Genomic DNA, 24,555 nt, shown 5'->3' with positions numbered 1-24,555 from the left:
CTGGGATCATGACCTGAGCTGAAGGCAGACACTAACCCACCGAGCCACCCAGGCGTCCTTATCTCCCGGCACCTTGATGTGCACCCCTGTGTCCAGTCTGCGGCAAGTGGGGAGAGTGTGACATAAGGTATTTTGGTGAATGACCATTTTAGGGAAAGCTAAAAGTATCTTCATATGCTTTCCTACTTTTGCTCTTCGGTTAAAGTTGAGGGGTGTAGGGGAATGGTGGCGCACACATGCTGCTTCGCTCCTGAGATCCCAGTGCGGGACCCAACCTTTAGATTTATGCTATGAATCCCTCTGAGGGGAATACAATGAAACACCTCTCCCCCAGTCATTCTGGACCAAGATTTACAGACACGATTACACCTTCGACCCGAGAACCTAAGCACAAATTAAAAGCCACATTGCTGAATACAAACATGATTTTATTTTTTGATCATGAAGTTGAATTACAAATACATTCCCTCTTATTTTAAATGTTAGGGAAATGGACTCACTTTAAGCACCCAGGCTGAGGGGCTGTCATTACAACCCTATGAAGAGTACTTGAACGTGGTCAGACTTGTGCCGGAGAACTTTCGAGATTTTAATAAAAAAAGGGAGATAGATCGCGACCAGCTGATGACTGTCCTTGCCAACGTGACGCATCTCTTGATCAGAGCCAACTACAATTCTGCAAAAAGGGCTCTTTACAGGTATGTATTGAGAGAAAGGGAAAGCTCATGGGGAGGGTCTTTAATCTCATCTTCATGTATTAAGAATGATGTGTTTTCAGTGCAGTATATTTTACTTGATTATTTCAAGAGCACAGCTAATGGAACTGGTTGTCTTAAAAAATACTTTTATTACAATTTTAGTGAAGATGTAAGAACAGTTGTCCGTGACAAACATGCCTTAGTAGGAGGTCATCTTGAGGTCAGGATCGGAAACCTTCAGGGCGGTTTTCTGAGAAATGCCTGATAAGTTCACAGTTGTCTGACCACTTTGCATGCGGTTTTTACCCTCCTGTTGTTAATGGTCTTAGATTTTACCGTACACTTAAGCTAATGTTCCCATCCTTGGCCATGTGATTACTTCCTATAGGCCAATTTCTGGCAGTGCCAGCATGCACGTTGGACACAGATAAACAAACACAGGATTATACATTTAGGAACAATCTCTGTATTCGAGATAGGATGATTGAATGGGTTAGTCTTTCTGAAGTGTCTCAGCTCCAACTGGGCAACATCAGACCCTTCCCACAGCTGTCTAGGCACCTGCTCTTCTTTGCAGAGAATGTTGCAAATGTCTCAAATGCTGCAGTGGCCTTCCAGGCAATACCGACAGTTTTCAGAAATCATATTGCTGTGAAAATCCGTAGCTCCTTACAAAGGTCCCATCACCTGTTTGTTTGACCAGAACTTTTTAAAGAATCTACCTTTTTCGAGGTGTTAGCTGTCATTTGCAGGAGAGCGTCTGAGTCACGGGGTGACCTCTGTCTATTGGTAGGTTGGATTCTGTCTCTTTGGATACAGCTAGCCCTAACGTCATAGACCTGGCCCTGGCCACCGAGGTGGAACACTGCGAATGTCCCCAAGGCTACGCAGGGATCTCCTGTGAGGTGAGGCTCCTCTTCTGCCTTCCCCCTCTCCTTCCTTCTGTTCTTTCTGAAGGAGAAAAAAAGCACATTAAAGGTGATACAATGAGCCGCACTTGAATTTTAACTTTAGAAACCTACCATTTGGATCAGACATTGGGGGACTATAGGACTATTGGACATCAGTGTTTAAGGGAATCTGGTGCCTCTTCTGGGGGGGGGGGTGGTTCTGGGACACCTGGAAATGGCCCAACTTCAGTCCACTCTCTTGCTTTAGTCAACTAGAAAGTTGTACTGCCCCTGCTGTAGTTTGCATTTCTTTTTTTTAAGATTTTTATTTTTATTTATTTATTTGAAAGAGAGAGAATGAGTGAGAAAAAGCCTGAGAGGGGAGAGGTCCGCGGGAGAAGCAGACTCCCCACTGAGCAGGGAGCCCGATGTGGGACTCCATCTTGGGACTCCATCTTGGGACTCCAGGATCGTGACATGAGCCCAAGGCAGCTGCTTAACCAACTGAGCCACCCAGGCACCCATGTAGTTTGCATTTCTAAAGAGGACTTGATTGTATCTGAACATTTATACATCACCAGTATGACACCTAGAAAACATGAGACAAGCCAGGCCCGTTTTGAGACTTTTTAGGAACTCCAGCTGTGTTAACTGAGGTGAGATCTACTTCACAATGAAGTATGTGAGAACACACTTGCTATCACCAGTAAGAGTCACCTGTTGCTAAAAATTTTTTTGAAATACAGTTTGAAACTATTTGGACATAAATATCGATAATAACTCTTCTCCTGCCGAGGACTTCCTAAGTATTTGGCACAATCCCAACCTCTTTCTGTAGGAAAAAGCTAGGAAGTAGTCATGTTAGGTTCCAAGCTTCATCTTCTCCATTAACCACCACACGGTCCTGCCTCTCTTGTGTTTAAGACCGACGATGATTGGGGCACCCGAGTGGCTCAGTGGGGTAACGCCTCTGCCTTTAGCTCGGGTCATGATCTCAGGGTCCTGGGATCGAGCCCCAAATCGGGCTCTCTGCTCAGCAGGGGGCCTGCTTCTCTCTCTCTCTCTCTCTCTCTCTGCCTGCCTCTCTGCCTACTTGTGAGCTCTGTCTGTCAAATAAATAAATAAAATATTTAAAAAATAATAATAATAGAAGAATAAATCCTAAAAAAAATTAAAAAAAAAAAAGAAAGACTGACAATAATTATGAACCCTTGTCCTTGGCTGTGAGATTGGGGCCATGATTTTTACAAAGTGAGAACATTTAACTTATGAGTTGTTTTTACAAATCTTTATCAATTATAACTTTGCAGTGAATAGTTGGCCTGTGCTTCATAATGTAGATTTTTAATGAAATATTTCTATTTCTCTTTTAAATATTTTACAGGGTTGTTTCTTTTTTGACCCCATGAACTTTTTTTTTTTTTAGATCTAAAACATATATTTGTAGGACAAAGAAGTATCTGTAGGACCTGAGTCCTGTTTGCTTATCAGATAAATGACCTTAAGGCTACCTCATAGTGTGTGGCTTGTGGTGGGTAGATGAAGTAGATGATTAGAAGCCCAGGCCAGCTAGACCAAAAGGGGGCAGAAGTGAGCAGATGCTGCTGGAGAACTCCAGGTCTGCTGGGTTTAGAGGAAAATGTGCTTAGGACACTGGCTCAAGGAAACACAGGAAGCTTAACATATAATTTTAAGTGTTTTTGTCAGGCAGAAGAACTCATTCTTTCATTAGAAACTGATATAAGGAATCAGGCAGCCATAGGTGGGGACTGGAATTCTTAAGAGCTCTGTAGCCACCACACAGACCCCTAGGCAGCTCCCCCTCAGTGCCCACCCGTAGACTAGCCCATTGTCCTTGATGGGAGCATTGCTGCATGGCAGCATTAAGGGAACTTACAAAAGGTCAGTGTGAATGAACACGTGTATATGTACTCATATGATGCAAACGCAATTTTAATATTTTTTACAAGAGTGAAAACCAGATCCACATCCCTGTTCCGATGGCTCCATGGGAGTATGTTGACCTCCAAAGTAATTACTCTGCAGTCTGCACTCGAGACACCATTTTATATCTGGGGCAGCCCTGAGAGGCTCTGTGGCCACAGGTCTGGGAGGTGTGACTCTTTCCATGGGCACCGTGGGCATGGGGTCTAACTGTTCCACGTTCCAGATTCCATGTCTATAAAATAGAATAGTTCTCAGGGTCATCCTGAGAAGGATGGGAAGGACCGTCCGGGATGGTCCCCTGCTCCTCCAAGGCAGGAGCAGCATTGCTGGATACCCTGGAAAACACACCTGTAATGTTTGCAGTTTGACACAGACCACCCTCGAGTGCTTTGATGGCAATATTTAGTAACTCTTACCCAAAAGAAAACAAGATCAAGTTGAGTGGAAAATGTCCTCTTGATTGAAACCCTGGTTAAGTGACTGAGTTTTACATGATTATTTGAGATTTACATGAGATTTACATGATAACATTAGGCAGGATACCACAAAGGTGGAGAGCCACTAGGTTTTGATGGTAGCCACCACTAGGTTTTTTTTTTTTTTTTTCCAAAGATTTTATTTATTTATTTGACAGAGAGAAATCACAAGTAGATGGAGAGGCAGGCAGAGAGAGAGAGAGAGAGGGAAGCAGGCTCCCTGCAGAGCAGAGAGCCCGATGCGGGACTCGATCCCAGGACCCTGAGATCATGACCTGAGCCGAAGGCAGCGGCTTAACCCACTGAGCCACCCAGGCGCCCGCCACCACTAGGTTTTAAAGGTAGAAATCTTTAAAAAGAAATGAAGAAGGGTGCCTGGATGGCTCAGTCAGTTGGGTATCCCACTTTTGATTTCAGCTCAGGTCATGAGATCGAGCCCCATGTAGGTCTCCACGCTCAGTGGGGAGACTGCTTGGGATTCTTTCCCTCTCTGCCCCTCCCCCACGTGTGCACTTTCCCTCTCTCAAATAAATAAACCCTAAAAAAAAAAAAAAAAAATAGACTGGATTATGGTGATGGTGCACCATTCGGTAAGTTTACTAAAAAAAATCATGGATTTCGGGGCGCCTGGGTGGCTCAGTGGGTTAAGCCTCTGCCTTCGGCTCAGGTCATGATCTCAGGGTCCTGGGATCGAGTCCCGCATCGGGCTCTCTGCTCAGCGGGGAGCCTGCTTCCCCCTCTCTCTGCCTGCCTCTGCCTACTTGTGATCTCTCTCTGTCAAATAAATAAATAAAATCTTTAAAAAAAAAAAAATCATGGATTTTTTTTAGTAAACTTACCGAATGGTGCACCATCACCATAATCCAATCCATGAAACAAGATGGGATAGGGAGGGAGACAAACCATAAGTGACTCTAAATCTCACGAAACAAACTGTGGGTTGCTGGGGGGAGGGGGGTTGGGAGAAGGGGGGTAGGGATATGGACATTGGGGAGGGTATGTGCTTTTGGGTAAATTGGAAGGGGTGGTGAACCATGAGAGACTATGGACTCTGAAAAACAATCTGAGGGGAGTGAAGTGGTGGAGGGGTGGGAGGTTGGGGTACCAGGTGGTGGGTATTATAGAGGGCACGGCTTGCATGGAGCACTGGGTGTGGTGAAAAAATAATGAATACTGTTTTTCTGAAAATAAATAAATTGGAAAAAAAATCATTGAACTATATCCTTAAAATGGGTGCATTTTATGGCATGTAAATGACACCTCAATAAAGAAGTGCAGGGGGGAAAAGAAGTACGTTTCTCTACTTGTGGAAAATGGAGCAGGTAATACTCCTAGCCTATTGACAAGAAAATGATCTGCATGATGTACGAGGTTGCTTTTGCCCACGTGTGTCACGTGTCCCTCTCTTGCAGTCCTGCCTCCCTGGCTATTACCGTGTGGATGGAATACTCTTCGGAGGAATTTGTCAGCCCTGTGATTGCCACGGCCACGCAGCTGAATGTGATATTCATGGCGTTTGCCTTGTGAGTCTGTTGCTAAAATCTGGAGTAGAGTGCCGTGTCCTACCCACCCCAAAGCCACGTGCTGTGCACAGTGGTTAAAAAAATAATGCTTCCTCCATAGGAGATTATCCTGGCCCTAGTAGACCCCAGAGGAAATTTACAGACTTAAGATCATGGTATAATTTGTTTCCTGATATTCTCCCCTTGCTCTTTTTTGAAAAAAAGTTACTTTGGTGAAAATGGAAAAGGGATATATCATGTCACTGCAGATTTTTTATTAGAACACCATACTCACTTCGTAAGATTAGAAAGCAATATAAAGGTAGAAAATATCTGGTGATTTAAAAGAATCAGGTCTCTAAAATGAAAGTGCTAGAATTTCTTTAACATATTATACAGTATGTCCTCAAAGGAATACTAAGACATAATAACCACACTCATTTGTGCAATATATAACGTTTCACAGTTATTAGCTTGGGCACACTCTTCAAACAAGTGCTTCTTTCCTGCAACAACAGTTGAAATGTGCCTTGACAAATACGCAGTTATTCTTGAGAATGAACTTTGGGGTGGATACAAGGCAAGACCTGTTTTTTCACTTCAGTCAGGAATTCTTTTAGGCTCTTTTGCCTGGAAGCCAGGCCACACTCCTGGGTTCTAATGGATTTGCGGCACAGAGATGGAGAGAATGCCTGTATCGACCAGCTGAGTCCTAGTCACCACACAGGGAAATGTTCAGGTTCTTTCCTGAAGAGATTGAGTCCCAAGGAGAGGGAAAATTTATTATGAGACCCATGGAGATCTCATCACGATGCCATGGATTGCTTATTCTCTCCAGAACCTAATTTTTCTTGATTCTGTAAGGAAAGCTTTCGTTTTGTTCTTTGTTTCATCGTTCTGGAAAGCAAGTGTCTATAGGAGTTATACAAAGTGATGTTTTACACACACACTCGGTCCCTCAGGATCAGTTTCCCAGAGCTTGATGAAGTGGTTGCTTTTTAAAAATGCCTCTGCCTTTCCATTTGGGTTTGCGAGGTCAGGCTGCCCGGGACGTCAGCCCACAGCTCGGGCTGCCCAGCGGATTGTGGTGGTGGCATCCAAGGCTTTAGGTATAGGTAAGCCAAAAGGGTATTTGCCTGTGCTTCTATTACTGTATCTTTACAAAAATATATATACACATTAAAGTGAAAATGCTAAGTAGCAACTGGCCTTTACATTCTAAATATAATAAATGATAATAATTTTAATGGAATTTTTCATTGAAAATTTTCATTGAAAATTTGATTTTTAATTTTTAATGGAAAAAGTTTTGGAAATAATGTTAGATTTACAGAAAGCCTACAAAAAATAACACAGCGAGGTCCTGTTCAGCCTTCACCCTGCTTCCTCTGGTACTCACATCTTGCATTACCGAAGTACGCTGATCGAGATTTAAGACATTCCCGTGGGCACAATCTCATCAACAGAACAGTGGACTTCACTCAGATTTCAACAGAATCCCCACTCATGTCTCCTTTCCAGCCTCAATCCAGAACCGCATTGCACTGGCTGCCTTCGTTTTAGGACAGATTTTCAGGTTTCCCTTGTCTTTCATGACTGTGGCACTTTTGAGGAATCCTGGACATTCTCTGAAATGTCCTCAGCTAGCGCATGTCTGTTTTCTTGTGATTAGCTTCAGGTTGTGCGTTTTAGGCAAGAAAGCATGAAGGTGACATGCCCCTTGGGTGCACATTGTCAGGGATGTTAGCCTGGGACACGTGGTTGAGGTGCTGGCTGCCAGCTTTTTCCACTTTCACATTATTATTTTTACCCTTTTAAGTCATTCACATTTGAAGGGGCAAAAACAATAAAAATTTAGATTGAAGTTTAAGGAAACAAAAACTTGGTAGCATCTTTTATCTGGTTTTCATCTAACTGTTTGTTTCTTTTTTTTTTTCCTTTTTTCTATTCTATTTTAAAAAGAAACCTTTGAATTCTCCCCTTTGGATAATGATTTCCAGCCCTGGGCCTTGCCTGTAGCCACCCAGCTTCCAGGAATCCACTCCTGATTTGTAGGTTATCAGAGAGAAAGTTCCAACTGTTCTTTCTTAGTGTCCTGTCCTTTTCTTTTTCAAAGAGTCGTTTCAGGTTTACAGCAAAACTGAGGGGCAAGTATAAGGGTTTCTCATGTACCTTCTGCTCCCGCACACGTACAGTCTCCCACATTATCAACAGTCTCCACCCCCCACCGGAGGACACACTGGTACCCTTGAGAACCCACACTGATACATCACAGCCCCCCAAAGTCCATGGTTTACATTAGCCCCTTCTCTGAGCTTTTTTTGCTGGTGTCCGGAGGAGAAACCAGTTTCATTTCTTCTGAAAGAGAAGGGCCTAATAGGCAGTTGTGTATCTTGGACCCTCCTGCTTTTTCTTTTTCATTCAAGAGAAGATGTTTCTCCTTCCTCATATACCAGCTCCACCAATAGAGCTGGTCACTTAAAGGGACAGTGACCTGAGAAAACCTTGAAACAGATTTGGTAGGTTTGGGTTTTTTGATTTGTTTTGTTTTGTTTTGTTTTGTTTTTAGCAGAACCATGTAATGGCTTTCCCAAAGAGAAAGAGCCCTATCTGGCCCTTTGAGCAAAGAAATCCTATCATAGACATTTTGCAAGTGGACATAATTAAATGCTTTTAATGAAACTAGTTATTTTGCATTATACTTTTAGCTCAACCATGTAGCCATTTACCAAAGCCAGTGACATTTTGAATTAATTTGGGTTAATAATCAAAATCAAGGTCATACAGGGGATGGGGAGGAAAAAAAGAGCCCAAGACATTCCTACCAAAATGTCACCTGAGGACCAGCAGCCAGCAAAACCCAGGAGTTTTTTAGAAATGTACAACTCAGGCCTATGTCAGACTTCCTGAATCAGAATCGACCCTGAACCCAGGTGATTTGTGAACAATTCAAATTTAAAAGCCCTGTCAAGGATACCTCTACATAAAACTGGTGAAAGCCTGGGGCGCTTGACTCTTGGTTTTAGCTCAGGCAGTGATCTCAGGGTCCTGGGATCAAGCCCCACATCAGTCAGACTCTGTGTTCAGCGTGGAGTCTGCTGGTGATTCCCTCTCCTCCCTCTGTCCTTCCCACTTGTGTTCTCACTTTCACTCTCTCTCCCTCTCTCTCTCAAATGAACAAAGAAATCTTAAAAACAACAACAACAACAACAACAACGGGTAAAAGCCTATTTAAAAGGATGTAATACAAATATTTATAGTCCCAAATTAAATTTAACCTATGGGAAAACTTTTGTCAACCTCAGGAATAATAGAAAAGTATGCAGTTTAGAAACTGGAAATATTATTTAAGCCGTTGAATGAAAAAAGGCCAATAAGATCTGAAAAATGAGTGGCTCTCAGAGAAGGGGGTAAAGTGAAGTGAAGTGGCAAGGTAGACCCACAGGTGGGAGGCGGGGCAGGGGTGGGTAGGGATGGCAGGAGAAAGCTCTGGGTAGCATCAGCCTGGGCATTGGGGTCATGGGAGGACCTGGGGAGACAGAGTCATGGGCTGACAGGGACTTGGGGAAGAATGTGGAGAATTGGCTCAGCTTTCCCTTGAGCCATGCGGTTGTCCTCATGCTCGGTGTTGCTTCCTACGTGGCCCGCTGTGCCCATCCTGTTTCTCCTGGTACTTCTTACACACCTGGTGTGGCGTCATTCTGCTTTCTAAAGACATGTTTTCAAGAAGGAAAGAAGTATTTCATATTTTCCCTGTATTTATGGTTTCTGATACTCTTCAATTCTTGATATAAATCCAGGATTTCACCTGGTTCTGTGTCCCTGACTCCTGAAGAGCTGTTTTTAGCATTCGTTCCGTGCAGATCTGACAGCCGACAAATTCTCTCGCGTTTTGTTGACCTGAAAAAGGCTTTCTTTCACCTTCGAGTTGGAAGTAGATTTTTGCAGATTTTTTTTTTTTCAGGACTTAACTGTTGTTGTGGCTTCCATTGTTTCAAATGAAAAGTCAGTAGTCGGTCTTATCCATGCAATTCTCTGGGTTGTCTTTTTTTTTTTTTTTAAAGATTTTATTTAATTTGACAGAAATCACAAGTAGATGGAGAGGCAGGCAGAGAGAGAGAGAGGGAAGCAGGCTCCCTACTGAGCAGAAAGCCTGATGCGGGACTCGATCCCAGGACTCTGAGATCATGACCTGAGCCGAAGGCAGTGGCTTAACCCACTGAGCCACCCAGACGCCCCGCCCCCTCTGCTTGGTTTTTGGATTTTTCTCCTTACAATTCACATTTGGTTTTTGTGTGTTTGCTTCTTCTCAGATTTGATAGTTGTTATCCTGCCTTAAGAAACAAACAAACCCTTATTTGGAAATTGATTTAAGTGTATGCAGAAGTTGTAGGAAGGAAAATAGTACTTAGGGCACCCACCTTTTACCCAGATTCACCTTGTCGCTGACATTTGCCTCATTTGCTGTATTATTTTCATTATCTGTTTGTCTAATCACAATGTTTTTTCTAAACCACTCGAGAATAAGTCACGTACACTATGCTATTTATCCGTAAATTGTTCAGTGTGTTTGTCCTGAAAATAAGGATTTTTTCTTATATAACCACAGAACATTGTCAACTTCAATAAATATAACTTTGGTATTCTACTTTTTCTAATCTACCATCCATTGGTCAGTTCCATTTGGTCAGTTGACTCCATCACGTCCTTTGTAGCATTTTTTTTTCCCGCCGTTACAGACCCCCATATAGTTCAGGTACTGCATTTTATTGTCATAGCTCCCTAGTCTTCTTTAATCTGAAGTACTTCCACAGTGTTTGTCTTTTATGATAATGGCACCTTGAAGAACACAGTCATTTTTCAAAGAATAAAATGTCCCTTATTGGGGGTTTTTCTTTTGTTTTTCCATGAATTGATTCAGGTTATACCTTTCAGGGCAGAACACCTCATTAGCAATGCTGTGGCCTTCTCAGAGAACCACAGGTGGAAGCCCACAGTGTCCACTGCCCCTCACTGGTGGTGTGAATTCTGATTACACACTCCAGCTATCTGTCAATTACTATACATTTACTGATCTTTTCTTTTGCAATTAATAAGCATTGTGAGGGAGACACTTTAAGACTGGACAAGTATCATATTCGTCATCAAATTCTCCCTTAGGGTTAGCAGTCTCTGATGATTCTTGCCCCATGAACACTTGTATGATATTCTCCATGCTTCTCAGTTGGCACACAGCCTTCTACTGTAAGCAAGAATCCTCCTTTCTTATGTTTATTTTCTTACCTACTTGTTATCTGTCTGGACTCATGGATTCCAAATTCTCCCAGATGTGACTAGCAGAAGCATACTCAGTAGTTTCTGATTGCACAATGAATATTGTTCATTGTTAAGTTTCTGGATTTTGTTACTTTTCTTGAAAGAACATCAAAGTTTGTTTTGGCAAGTAGTTAAGTTATCACAGGTCAGCTGGATGGTTTCAAGGTTTGTTTTTAAGTTTTGTTAGGGTGGGTCTAATAGAACCTCTACTCTAGGGAAGGTGTAGCCCTACCACAAACGAGTTTTTCTTCTGGGGTCTCTACTGGGTGTACTGGGCATTTAATAGAGAAGCCCCGCACTGGCTGGTTACAATTCTAGTGTCCCTGGGCTCTGTGTGAGTTCTTAATTTTTCAGCATGCTGCATGGGAATCACACTACAAACAAGAAGCTTATACTAGGTAGCTATTTGAAGGGGTCTCCTGTGCAGATTTCTGGAGGTCTAATTCTGATTTTTGGCCCAAATCCCTGTAGTTCCAGTCTCCCCAAACTCAGACCTCTGTCTCCTCAACTCAACAAGATGCTATATTCTGGTTGGGTCTCCTCCCTCCCCTGCCCACTTATTAAGAGTCTCCAGAAAAATCCATGAGATCCTGAGGTTTCATCCCATCACCTCCTTTCTCTCACCTCTGTTGCCTAGTGTCTAAAAGAAGTGGTTCGATGTGTTTTGTTCCAGTTTTCTAGTTCTTTCCTACAGAAGGGCAAGTCTGGTAGCAGTAACTCTGACATGTGCAGAAGGAAATCTTCCCATGTATATGGATTATACAAATTAAAATTTTGTATTAACGTAGAAATAGGCAGCCCTTGTCATGGAACAGAGTTTGGTGATTTGAGCATTTTTTTCCCACCCTGACTTCAAGTTATTTTTCGATGAATTAGAGAATTGTTTAAGGAAGCCTGAACTGAGTCTTCTCTTCCTGCGTGTGTTTTAGGCATGTGAGCATAACACCACCGGGGACCACTGTGAGCAGTGTGCGCCAGGCTTCTATGGGCTGCCTTCCCGAGGGACTCCGGGGGACTGCCAGCAGTGTGCCTGCCCCCTCACCACAGCCTCCAACAAGTAAGCATGGCACCCCCACCAGGGAAGCAGGCCCAGTGTGGCCAGAGAGTCCATTCAGATGTGCACGGATACGTTCAGAGCAGGGTTTTGTGTGTGAGAAAAGTGTGCCTCCCAGGTGGTACTTAGTTAAGATTAAAGATGGAGGGGTGAATTCTCTCTTTCTAAGAAGAACAAGTTTGGTGTACTAAATTATATAAGAAAGATCATGGGACGGCAAGAAAATATGCATACTTCGGTTCCTCTTGGTCTAGTGTGGCTTGTTAACTCTTTCAGTGCCCGTAGGCTAGGAGGTTTTCTCAAAGATTTTATTTATTTGACAGAGAAGGACACAACGGAGAGAGGGAACATAAGCAGGGGGTGTGGGAGAGGGAGACGCAGGCTTCCAGCTGAGCAGAGAGCCCGATGTGGGGCTCGAACTCAGGACCCTGAGATTATGACATGAGCTGAAGGCGGATGCTTAATGACTGCGCCACCCAGGCGCCCTCAACCAATATTTATTGAGTGCCTACCGTACACTGAGTTATCAAGGAAGGTACTCAAGTATTGGAGGATTCATCCATGGCTGCTGGTCCCATAGGACCACCGTGTGGTCCTGACTACCATCCACTCTCAGGGGAGTAGGAATCTGTCCAGAGTGACTCTGAGGAAGCCCCTGATCTGAGGCTTGAAGGATGAAGGTCACAGGCAGGAGGAATGGAGCGTGCCAAGTCACGGCCGCATCAAAGAGCAGATCCCATTTGTGAAATTGCAGATGGTCCTAGAGCATAAGACAGGAGGGGAGTGGGAAGGGTCAGTGATACACTAGGCCTTGTTTGCCATGCTGGGCCCCGTGTTTCCACAGGCCTGGATCTGAAAGCTTATGTATCTCTCACTGGCTTACCCTTTAGGACTCTTCCTCCCCCAGCCCAGAGAACCACCCCCCCCCCACGGGGATTTTTATTTGAAACCCCACTGTGTAAAACATACAAACAGAGCTACTCTGATGAAATCATAGTGGCCCCCATACCTCCCTTCAGAGGCCTCCCTAGACCCCAGGAGTAAAGGTTGAGGGGACCTCAGTGAGCAGTGGGGATCCTTTAGAGAATGTTCCTGGGCTGTCCCTTGTAAGCTTGAGCTCACTCCTGCCTGGCCAGTGTGGGCAGGACTCTGAGGCAGGCTGACCAGTGCCAGGGAACCCACAGACGGGAGCTCCGCTCAGCCAGGAAGAGTGTCAGAGAAGGCCTCCTGGAGGAGAGGGCAGCTGAGTTGGACAGAAGGGATAAGGTGATTCCAGGCAGAGAGGAAAAGAAACACCCTCTGGACTGAGGGACAAGCAAGAGTATGGACAAGGAGTGTCCAGTGCCCAGGAGAGAGGCTCATGAGGTGGGCTGCATGGCTGGGGGCCGGGGTTCTGGAGTGAAGTTCCATTCAACGTTCATAAGGAGTGGTAAAACACAAGGATTTTAAATGTTTAGAAATTCTGTGCCACCCATTGGAAAATTGTGTTCATTTGTCATGTTTTGACAGTTTCAGCCCCACCTGCCACCTTGAGAACGGGGACGAAGTGGTCTGTGACCAGTGTGCCCCGGGATACTCGGGAGCTTGGTGTGAGAGGTACTCTGTCGGCATCACTTAGCTGATTTCCACAGTCACATCAAACTTTTTTTTTTAATTAAATATCAGTGATACATGTTTATTTTGATAAATAATAGATAAGTATGATTTTAGATATACAGATATATCTAAGATATCTTAGATATCATAGATAAGTATGATTTTAGAGTTTTGGTGTGTAATGATTATTTTGCATAATTATAGAGAAGCTGGTATGTTGATTAAAAAGCGCATGTGAAAACTCCGTGGGGGGATTTTTCAAGAACAGCGTTTGGGCCCCTTGAACTCACCCGAGTTCTCATCAATGACAATAGAAAACCGCGAGGGGCCAGGGTTTACTATTCACACACTGAAATACCCCATTGTTCTGGATAGTTCCATAGTAGGGGTGGTTTGATTTAATAGCTGTCTTATGGCGCCTGAAAGCCCACGCTGTCTTTTCCCATGTGTCAGCCCCAGTGCCCAGCTCTGGCTGCGGTCCCTGGGAGAGCCATGTCATACCCGCGGCGTGCCGGTCCAGTTGGCCCCGGGGCTGAGGGCACATCCACTGGGATTGAAGGCTCATTCGGGGTACACTCTCTGTCTTCACAATGAGTGGAGGCAATCTGGAGGTCCAGACTGGGTGTTTGTTGCATGGCTTCCCAATCAATCTTATGGAAAAGGAGTCCGTCTGATTTACTAACCATTCAGAGCTTCCCTGGATGGCGGGGGTAATGTCTAGAGGAAGTACATGCATTTGGATCCCTCTTTCAATACTTTTATGCAGATGTGCAGATGGTTACTATGGAAACCCGACAGTCCCTGGGGAATCCTGTGTCCCCTGCAACTGCAGCGGCAATGTGAACCCCTTCGAGGAGGGTCACTGTGACTCCGTCACCGGAGAGTGCCTGAAATGCATTGGGAACACGGATGGCGCCCACTGCGAGAGGTGTGCTGACGGCTTCTACGGGGACGCTGTGACCGCTAAAAATTGCCGCGGTGAGTGTGGGGGCTGTGAAGTCAGAGCCCTTACTCATGGCCATGTGGCGTCTCCATCTACTTACATGTGTCGGAAAGGGCACAGCGTATGGGGTAACTTTATCCTGATTGGTGCTTGTGTTAATACTAGGGTAGACCCAAGACCTCACACTTTCCCTTCCCGGTGTGCCCTGCCTTAGCTTGATCCGTTTCCTACAGAGCAGGTCAGGGGGGGCCTGGAAAATATAGGTGTCCTTCCACTGGGGTGGGGAAGTGGTGCTTGATGGGGTGCTGACATGCTCCCCAGGATCGGGGAAGGCAGACTGGGCTTGAAGCCTGCGGTGTTTATGAGGGACAGGCTCAGGGGTCTCATGAATCAGGTGGGGTTTCAAGATACGGAGTGTGAAATGGGAAGGCTCTATCCTTGGAGTCTCACAGATCTGTTCCTGAACTACTGACTCTCACGTTGCCCCACAGGACTCTGCTTTCTTCCTTCCTGACGTTAGGGATCACTTAGAACCACTCACTGAAGACAGCAGGCTTTCCTGTACCCAAGATAACTAACTTGTAGCCTCAGGGATTATCTAGCCCTTGGATTTTTATGTACAGTTTTCGAAGGTGTGAAAAGAGCAAAAATGGCAATTTTACATTATTTTAATAATTTCCTGTAAATACAAAGTTCTGACATGCTATTACAACAGGGAGACACAAGAGGGCGCTAGCGATACAGAAAAGGTATTTTCCCAGTCATGCCTCCAAGGAGGGAAAAGGCTTTGTCACCATGGGCCCGTCCACCGGATCTTGGTGGCACAGCCACCTTGATTGGTTATCACAGGAACATAATTATGAGAACTGGTGTTTGTGTAAAGCTTCAAAGTTTACAGAATGCTTTCACTATACTCATGTGGTTCCTTTTCATCTTTACTGCAAACCTTGATTATTCATTTCTCTGTTCATTGCTTGTTTATTAAGCATTTGTTACTTCCCAAGCACTGTCCTAAGTATCATCAGAGGAGTTGGAAAAATTGTGGCCCAGGTCTACTGGGGAGGCAAAACACACATGTGGATCTCAGGCTTTGGAGTCTGACTCATGTGGGTTAGAGCTGAGTTTTGGTCTGTGTGACCAGCTGTGTGACATTAGGCCAATGTATTAACCTCTCTGATCCACAATTTCCTCATTACATAAAATGGACATAGTTTTGTGTGTATATATATATGTATATACATATATATATGCTTTACACACACACACATTTATATATATATAAAGGCCTTTGTGAGGATTAATTGGGATAAAAGTTTAAAGTTCTGGAAATGAAATAAATGACAGCTATTTTAAGTGCTAACAATAAAAACAGTGCTTTTTAAATTATTTTTCTATATTAATGCTGTCCAATAGAAATGTAAACGACACATGTAATTTTAAAATTTCTAGTCACCACATTAATAACATGATACAGATGAAATGTACTGTAGTAATACATCTTATTTTACCCAATCATAAAAGTAATGTCATTTTGTCACATAATCAGATTTTTCAAGTATTATGAGATATTTGCTTTCCTTTTTAATGTTGAGTCTTCAAAATTCAGTGCATGTTTTACAGCCTATTTCAATTAGGACGCTGAACTTTCATAAGAAACCATTGATCTGTATTTCAATTACATAAAATTCATAGTTGCAAAAGGGAATTTACTTACCCAAGTTGTTCACATGTATTTAAAAGTTTTCATCATGACCAAAAAAATCATTCTCCTTTGTATTTGCATCTACATTGACAAAACTGCTTTGGTATTTTGTGTAGAAAGCAAATCTTGGTGATCAACCAAGGTGGGCCCGAGTTGTTGGCCCAGGTCTTAGTCTCAGTGACATCAGAGATCATGTTTGTCACATCAGCCTCATCCGCAGGGCTTGGGAGACCCGTGCACGCTGTGTCAGGCCAATAGGACAGGCAGCTCTGCGCAGTGATCAGTGACCATCCCTGGCGTTTGCACAGAGCTCTGTAAGGGCCCAGAACAGTGTGGGGCTGCCTCTGGAGTTAGTGCTGCTGGATGTGAGTCTTGCAGGATGAGTCTGAGATGTTTGGGTGGGCTGACAAGTGGTGGGAAAGTGTCATCCAGGCCTGAGGGGCAGAGTCTGGAAAGAAGGTGCTAGAATGTGAAAGGCAGGGTCAGGCCAGGGCGGGAGCCATGGCTGACAGGTATGGACAGCGCTGGCCTGCAGAGGCTGCGCCGTCTGTCCCCGACTCCAGGTCACTGGAATAGGGGCGGGGTCTGGTCAGATCTGTGTTGAGCCCTGGAACCCCTGCAGAGGACAGAGCGGACAAGGGGAGAGACAAGGCCAGAAAAGAAACTTGCTGGGAAAGTTAATGAGGGCTTCCACTAGAGCTTTTGTCATGGGGGTAAAAGGGAAGATACTAGAAACTCTCCAGGCTCCTGGGTGGCTGATTCAGTTGAGCCTCAGTCTGTTGATTTTAGCTCAGGTCATGATCTTGGGTTTGTGGGATCAAGCCCCGCGTGGAGCCCGGCATTGAGCCCCATGGCAGGCTCTGTGCTCAGTGGGGAGCCTCCTTGGGATTCTCTCTCTCCCTTCTTCTCCCTCTGCTCCTCCCTTTCTCTCTCTAATAGAGAAATCTTATTGAAAAAAAGAAAGAAAGGAAGAAAGAAAGAAAGGAAGGAAGGAAACAAAACGAAACTAGGAAATCTTTGTGTTGACTAGAGGGTGGGAGGGGGTGGGGTCGGGACAGGCAGGACTGGGGTCTGGGCCCAGGTTGGTGGCGGGTGTGGTTACAGACTGACACTGTCCGGATTCTTTCTAGTCTCCACGCCTTTACAAGTTTTATTCTTTTCTCATTTCCTCTTCCCTGTCCCCCAGCTTTGATGAGATGAATTCTTGTTATTTCTGGATATTTCCCTAGAATTACTCCCAGGTCTATAATAGGATCCTCCTTACGGACTTCTTAGAGGCTCCGCATGTGAATCTACTCCTGTATTTTACTAGGTTAACCCCAGTGGAAGGGTCAGTATTCAATATTGCTGACATGGGAATTCCTAGGGGTTTTGCAGGGAGGCATTTATATATTCAGGCGTGCGGGAATCAGAGAAGAAAGAGAGCCTGGGGAGTCGTCAGCTTCGGTGTGGTAGTGGGATTCGTGCGTGTGGAACGGGTTTTCCAGGGCAGCATGGAAGCAACCGAGGGAGGGAGAGGCTGTAGGAACAGCTCTGCTAGTCAAGGAAACTTATATGCATTAAGTTAAGCAGTTATAATTTTTATATTGTGGGGTTCTTAGGAGAATTAAGATACATGTGAAGCTCCTAGCAGTCAGTTACTAGCAACTACTTTAATATTATTTGCAGCAAGAAATTAAAAAAAATTTTTTTTTAATTTTTTTTTTTTTAATTAGAGAGCATGAGCTGTTGGGGAGAGGGGCAGAGGGAGAGAGAAACAGACTCTCCACTGAACAGAGATACCCCCTGACCCTGCCATGTGGGGCTTGATCTCAGGATCCTGGAATCATGATCTGAGCTGAAGGCAGATGCTTAACCGACTGAGCCACCTGGGTGCCCCTAGAGCAAACAATTTTTTAGTAATAACTACTAATTACTATTAGAATTGTTATCATAGAAAGACAACTACAAATAGCTGTGAGACATCGTGTCTCTAAGGTGTAGATTTCACATTGAAAAAGAAGGAGAGTTATAGTGCTTTCCGTTTATAATGACGTTTCAATGAAATATACTAGAACATGACCCAGGCACAAAGGGCCAGTGCAGGAAGTACGATTCGTTATCGTCAGTATTTTATGGTGATCACAAGGGGAGCATTGACTTTTCCTCAGAGGCAGGGAAAGAAGGAGGGTGAGACACAAGAAGGAGTGAGGAAACCAGAGGTCGTACCTCACCTCAGTGAGAGCCAGGTTCGAAAAGGAAGGAGTGTCCATGGGTCCCATCTCTCAGGAAGACACAGCAAGTTGAAGACCCAGAATGAGCTGTTTGAATTTGCTCCTGGGAAGTCCGGGAGACTTCTCACGAGGAGAGGTCTTAGCAACCAAGAGGCAGGAGGGGAAGGTTGAATGGGAAGGAGCTGAAGGGAAGAGAGGGCGACAGGGAGATGGGGCAGCGGACAGCTCTGTGTGTGTGTGTGTGTGTGTGTGCGCACGCACATGCACGCACGTGAGTAAATGTGTGTCTACCATTTTCTGCAGGAGACAACTGAGAATAGCTGGATGCTGAGGAGTGTTTGAAAATACAGGTTTTATTATTTAGGTATGGCCAGGCCAGCAGAGGCAGGAGGAGGGGACACACCAAGGCTCTGGGGGCGGGGTGGGGGGGTTGGTATTCCGGAAGCACCCAGGTTGGCCAGGAGGGGAAATGTGGGCTAGAGCCTTTGTTGTGGTTTCCTCAGGAAGGAAAGGGCAAGGCAGGGTAAGCACGTTTAGGATTGGCTACTTTGAATCATTTCAGCAGGCTCTGGGGCAGAGGAGCTGTCCCTAATTGTCTGATGCGGGGTTTGGGGTGAGAGGTCAGAGGGATAGAGGAAGTGAAGCCCAAATGAAGGAGAGGGTTCCTACGAAGGTGTTTGTGGGTGTGGGCTCTGGATGGGGTTGTTTGCCTATGAAAGGTGTCTGGCAGGCAAGCTGTTTACTTGCTCTAGAAATTGACTGGCCTTGGCTAGGGCAGTCTATCCAGGATCAGCAACGCCCCCCCAGGAGCTGTGTTAAATGCAAAAGTGAGTTGAGTGTTCAAGGGTAAGCTAGAAGAATGGGCAGCGGTGAGTGGCTCTTGCCACTTGCCCTTGCCCAGCCTGGGGGGGGATTCCTAGACGATCCACCTACACCGGGGAACATCTCCGCAGGTGTCTTGGACACAGTCCCTGACGGAGGCAGAATTCCACTGCCTTTCTTCTGAAACTCAGCCTTCCAGCATCTACCACGATCCCCCGCCGATCACTGCGGGACAAAGTATGCTCGGCTTGAGAGAATTTGTGGAGTTTTCCTTTTCTTTTCTTACATCATTATAACATATGAGAGAGTGTACATTTCTGGAGTCCAAGTGTTCAAAGACCATGCACATTTCTGGGGTATTTGGTCAAGAGCTTACTAGATATTTTCAATGAAGAACATATTGACAGCTGTGCTATAAATATCAATTAAACATTTCAGGAGCCATTAAGTTGTACCACTTTGCAAAGGTAGGGGGCTTCGTAGTTTTGAACATCAGCCTTATAACCGTAGGTAAAACTGAAATGTTTGGCTTGAAGGTGAGTATATTGGGGCTATAGGTGACTCGTGACTTAGAACAGGGAAATGTTTTACATTAAACTATGAAATGTAATATTAGCTATTTAGATGGTTATAACTGAGCTTTAAAATATTAAATATTAAATACATGATCGGAATAAGACGAGAGGGCTAAATTGATTTTGAAATCTCCATTGTATGTTTTTTTATGAAGGTTCATTGATAAACCTTGGTGGCTCATTTTTACAATTTCAAGGAATTCATGCAATTGGTTAAGATCATTTGCTAATTGTTATCTTAAGAGCTTCAGTGGTTTTTCTGTGAAATGGCTTCTTCCACCAACCCTGGGTTGGCTTACTCTTTGGAAAAACACTAAATTAACAGTTCTTGCAGAGTAATCTTTTCTTTTAGTTTTAGGATTTGAAACATGAATATTTAATGTTTTTCCTTTGGGGATTAAGGGATCTTACCACAACCACACCCAGAAATGGGCACAAATATGTCTCTTGTGTGTGTGTTAGCCTGTGAATGCCATGGGAAGGGCTCCCTTTCTGATGTCTGCCATCTGGAGACTGGACTCTGTGACTGCAAACCACATGTGGCTGGACGGCAGTGTGACCAGTGCCTGGTAAGAAGCCTACGGGCCATTACAGACATTCACGTGTTTGTCGGTGATTTCTTTTTTCTTTCTTTCTTTTTTTTTTTAAGATTTTATTTATTTATTTGACAGAGAGAGAGAGATTGAGACATCACAAGTAGGCAGAGAGGCAGGCAAGGGTAGGGGGGGGAAGCAGACTCCCTGCTGAGCAGAGAGCCGGATGTGGGGTTTGATTCCAAGACCCTGAGATCATGACCTGAGCCAAAGGCAGAGATATAGCCCACTGAACCACCCAGGCACCCCCTGTCAGCGATTTCTATAATTGATACCTTGACCTTGGTTCAAGTGGAATGCCCTTCAGGACTGCCAGAAAGAGCTACTGCCCTAAGCACAGCTGGTGATTGCCGGGTGTCCTGACTTACAGAGTCTGTATTCGGTTTACAAAGGACTGGAGTGATGTCATGACCACTCTCGGATTCTGTGAAACATTGACGTTTGTTCGGGGAAACATGCTCGTAAGGATTCGTGGCTAACTAAAATGTACTTTGGCTTCCACGCTCCTGCCCCCACTGTGCAACAGCCTGGCTATTACGGGTTGGACGCGGGGCTCGGGTGCCTGCCTTGTGGCTGCAACATGTCAGGCTCCGTGTCAGACGACTGCTCCGAGGATGGCCAGTGTCGCTGCGTCCCGGGCGTGGCTGGGGAGAAGTGCGACAGGTGTGCCCACGGATTCTACGCCTACCAGGATGGCGGCTGTACACGTGAGCTCTGGAATTCATTATCTGAGGCTTGATTGTGATTTCCAGGCTTTTCTTTGAGCTCTCCTTTGACTTCCAGTTCTCTTAAGCTCCTTTACTTTTTCTCTTTTTAACCTGGAGGGTATCCTATGTTTTTTTTTTTTTTTCTGTTTCCTGATCCCATGCTTAATTCATCTGTCATCTCTGATCAGGCTTTACTAATTATGGGGACTTAGATTAATCACTTCAGTTAGCTCTGGTTACCTTATCTGTAGAAGAGAGAAGCTAATTAGAATTTCCACCCAGAAGTTACTTTCCATGTGGGACGTAAAGTCCTTACCACAGCATTTGGCACACAATCAATGCTCCGTAGTGCCTGTTTTACACCTGCTTCTGTTTCTCTGTCCCAATTACCCCTTTTGCAACATCTCTCCACAAGAAGGAAGAGCCCCCTCCCGAGAGACGGGGATAGGTGACCTTGGGAATCACGAGGTCTCTATTAGGAACTAGAAGAACAGTTTAGATAGTGAATCCAAGGGAGCGAACCTGCGGCATCTGCTCGAACCCCTTCGATTGCACAGGGGTCCTGATGCGTGTGTCTCTGTTGTAGCCTGTGACTGCGCTCACACACAGCACACTTGCCACCCTGAATCGGGGGAGTGTATCTGCCCTCCTCATACTCGGGGCAGCACCTGTGATGAATGTGAGGACGGATACTGGGGCCACGACCTAGAGCTCGGATGCCAGGTATGCACCGCCGTCGCTGGGAAGTACTTCGCCAGGGCAAGCTTCACTCCTTCTCTTTCATCTGCGCCCTTGACCTTGACCTGCTGAACAGCTCTGTGGTTTCTGTTTAAAACTTAGTACGGGTCCAGGCAGCCAGGTGCCAGAAGCAGCCGCCTTAAAGCACATTATTCTATTTTCTCCAAGAACCCCACCATGGAACTGATGGTTTAGAAACTTTGTTTTAGTGCCCTTGACACGGACGTTGCCGTGGACACGATCTTCCAGAAGGGCAGAAGTCATTTTCCTGGGGGGTTGAATCCAATCTGCAGCGGTGCTATTTTCAGGGTACCTTTCCTCAGTTGAACTTGGGTAGAGTTTGCCTTTTGGAAACAGACTTGACTTGGATATGTAGGATGCTTCTGCTGGGTTGGGTGTGAGGTCACAGGGTCAGCCCTGTGTGCGTGTGCCCCAGGCTGGCAGCTGCTGCCTCCTGTTGGCTCATGGCAAAGTGAGTCGTGAAAGAAACCCCTGCGTTCAATGAAGTCCCCACAGTTACTGTTCGGTAACTTGTGTACATGATGCAAATATAAAAGGTACCTTTTTATTAAGTGAGTTTATTTTCCCAGGCCTGCAACTGTAGTGGGGTTGGGGCCTCCAGTCCCGACTGTGATGTGCTCACTGGCCACTGCCGATGTAAGCCGGCCTTCGGCGGACCCAGCTGTCATCAGTGCTCCCTGGGGTACAGAGACTTTCCAGACTGTGTGGCCTGTGACTGTGACCTCCGAGGGACATTGGCAGACACCTGTGATGAGGAACGGGGTCTGTGCAACTGTGCAGCAGAAACCGGTAGCTGCTCCTGCAAGGTAACAGCCCCCACTCTCACTCATCACTACGACTTTGGGGCTTTTCACTATTTAAATTAGGGGCACCTGGGTGGCTCAGTCAGTTAAGCGTCTGCCTTCGGCTCAAGTCATGATCCTGAGGTCCTGGGATGGAGCCCCTCTTTGGACTCCCTGCTCAGCGGGGAGTCTGCTTTTCCCCCTGCTTCTGCATGGTCTCTCTGTCAAACAAATGAAATCTGTAACCATTTACATCAGCAGCTAGGTTTTAGACACTTTTCATAGTGAGTCCTCACTACCTTCTGGGCTCGACCTTAAATTCTGGGTACACTCTTCTAGAACAATGGATGATTCTTTAAATGGAATTTTTACTGGTCGTTATGAGTGTCAGATGATAGACCTGAATGGAAAAATACTCTTGAGTTTTCTGGCAGGTGTTCCAGGTGGCTGAGCAGCCTATCTTGGTTATACAAGTAAAATAGATAGCACGGGGCTTCAAGAAGATTTGTGATTCAGGGCACCTGGGTTAAGTGTCCGATTCTTGATTTCAGCTCAGGTCATGATCTCAGGGTAGTAACACCGAGCCTCGGGCTGGGCTCCACTCCGGGCATGGAGCCTGGTTGGGATTCTCTCTCTTCCTCTGCCCCCTCCCCAAATTTTTAAAGTAATAAAAATAAATAAATAAAAGAAGATTTGTGATTTTCTAACTGGTAAGTAATCATTGTTTCATATGTACTGGCCAGGATGAAGGAAATTTGTGTTTTGTATTTTCCCGGCAGGTAAAATTTCAACCTCTTGTTTAATTCCGTGTATTTCCACTGGTTTCCCCGTTGTGCTAGGTTATTAGGAGGTAACTGGTTACCTCCTCCGGGGCTTTTCCAGGTGCTGGTGATACAGGAGAGAGAGAGAGTAGCGGGCTGCTTAGTGACTAGGGAGGAGGAAGGGAAACTCATGCAGATACTCTGTCCTGAGGGTAATGGCAACATCAGTGAACCTGTTTTTGGGCGACAGCAGCTTTCATTACAGAGATCAGAATGGGACGGGCCTGCCTCAGTCATCACCTCCTCCTGACCCATTATTGGAGTCACCTGGGTCCTTGGGGCGGTGTCTCGGGTTTGCTCCAGGAGAGGCTCATCAGGGGCCCTATATATTCCCAAAGCATCCACGATGATTCTGATGAGTCACCCATGCCTGAGGGAGTGGATGTTCCTTGAGGTTAGGGTGCTTGCCTAGGGAAACAGCTGCTTTGGGGACGCTTGAGGGTCCAGAATTATTTTTGTGTTTCATCTCATTTCTGTTCAGTAGTCACATCTCTCTCTCTCTCTTTTCAGGTTAAAATAAATGAGTCTTGCTTTCTCTTTAGGAAAACGTGTTGGGTCTTCATTGCAGCGAGTGTCAAGCTGGGACCTATGCCCTCCGTGCCGATGACCCTCTGGGATGTACCCCCTGCTTCTGCTTCGGGCTGTCCCAAGTCTGCTCCGAGCTGGAGGGTTATGTGCGGACACCGGTAAGTTACACATGTGAGAAAATACGCTAACGTGCTTTTTAAAACCCTCTCTCCCTGCGCCCCCTCCATGGAAGTCGGGTGACAGTAGGGGACAGAGTCAAGGACTTACTTTAAATTTTGCTCTTAGAGCATCAGAAATTCCAGGAAGCTAATTGGGTTCGTTACGAATCTGAGCTCTGTCTCTGCCATCCGAGGAAATCAGTGAAGCTGGAGCTGAAGGCGCTCAGGGTCGCTCATGAGCTCATCTACCAAAAGCTTTCACTGGAGAGAAGCCAGAACTGCAACACACACCAGTTTCTCTCATGTAACCAAATCCTGCCCCAGCGGAGCACGTTTGCCCCTCAGGGCAGTAGTGTAAAACACACACAGTTTTCCTCCAACCCAGGTGTTGGAGTTGGAAGCCTGGAAGATGTCTCTGGGACTCCCGTTTTAATACTGAAGCTACCCGGTCTGTGAAACCATGGTAGAATCTG

General features: G+C 45.4%; 1 protein-coding gene across 1 annotated transcript in view; it reads left to right on the top strand.

Moving 5' to 3' along the window:
* The window catches only part of LAMA1 (laminin subunit alpha 1), a 159,389-nt gene that overhangs the window by 72,070 nt on the left and 62,764 nt on the right, over window positions 1-24,555 (top strand). Inside the window, exons 14-24 of the mRNA XM_044243374.1 lie at window positions 487-698; window positions 1,492-1,603; window positions 5,424-5,534; window positions 11,759-11,886; window positions 13,393-13,479; window positions 14,246-14,457; window positions 20,197-20,303; window positions 20,854-21,034; window positions 21,621-21,757; window positions 22,363-22,599; window positions 23,939-24,082. Of these exons, the coding sequence (XP_044099309.1) occupies window positions 487-698; window positions 1,492-1,603; window positions 5,424-5,534; window positions 11,759-11,886; window positions 13,393-13,479; window positions 14,246-14,457; window positions 20,197-20,303; window positions 20,854-21,034; window positions 21,621-21,757; window positions 22,363-22,599; window positions 23,939-24,082 (1,668 nt within the window). The remainder of the gene's footprint in view (window positions 1-486; window positions 699-1,491; window positions 1,604-5,423; window positions 5,535-11,758; window positions 11,887-13,392; window positions 13,480-14,245; window positions 14,458-20,196; window positions 20,304-20,853; window positions 21,035-21,620; window positions 21,758-22,362; window positions 22,600-23,938; window positions 24,083-24,555) is intronic.

Source organism: Neovison vison, chromosome 3 (genome assembly GCF_020171115.1).
Source record: "Neovison vison isolate M4711 chromosome 3, ASM_NN_V1, whole genome shotgun sequence".
NCBI classification, from domain to species: domain Eukaryota; kingdom Metazoa; phylum Chordata; class Mammalia; order Carnivora; family Mustelidae; genus Neogale; species Neogale vison.
Note: the sequence above shows the minus strand (reverse complement) of the source record. Positions and strands in the feature narration are given on the sequence as shown.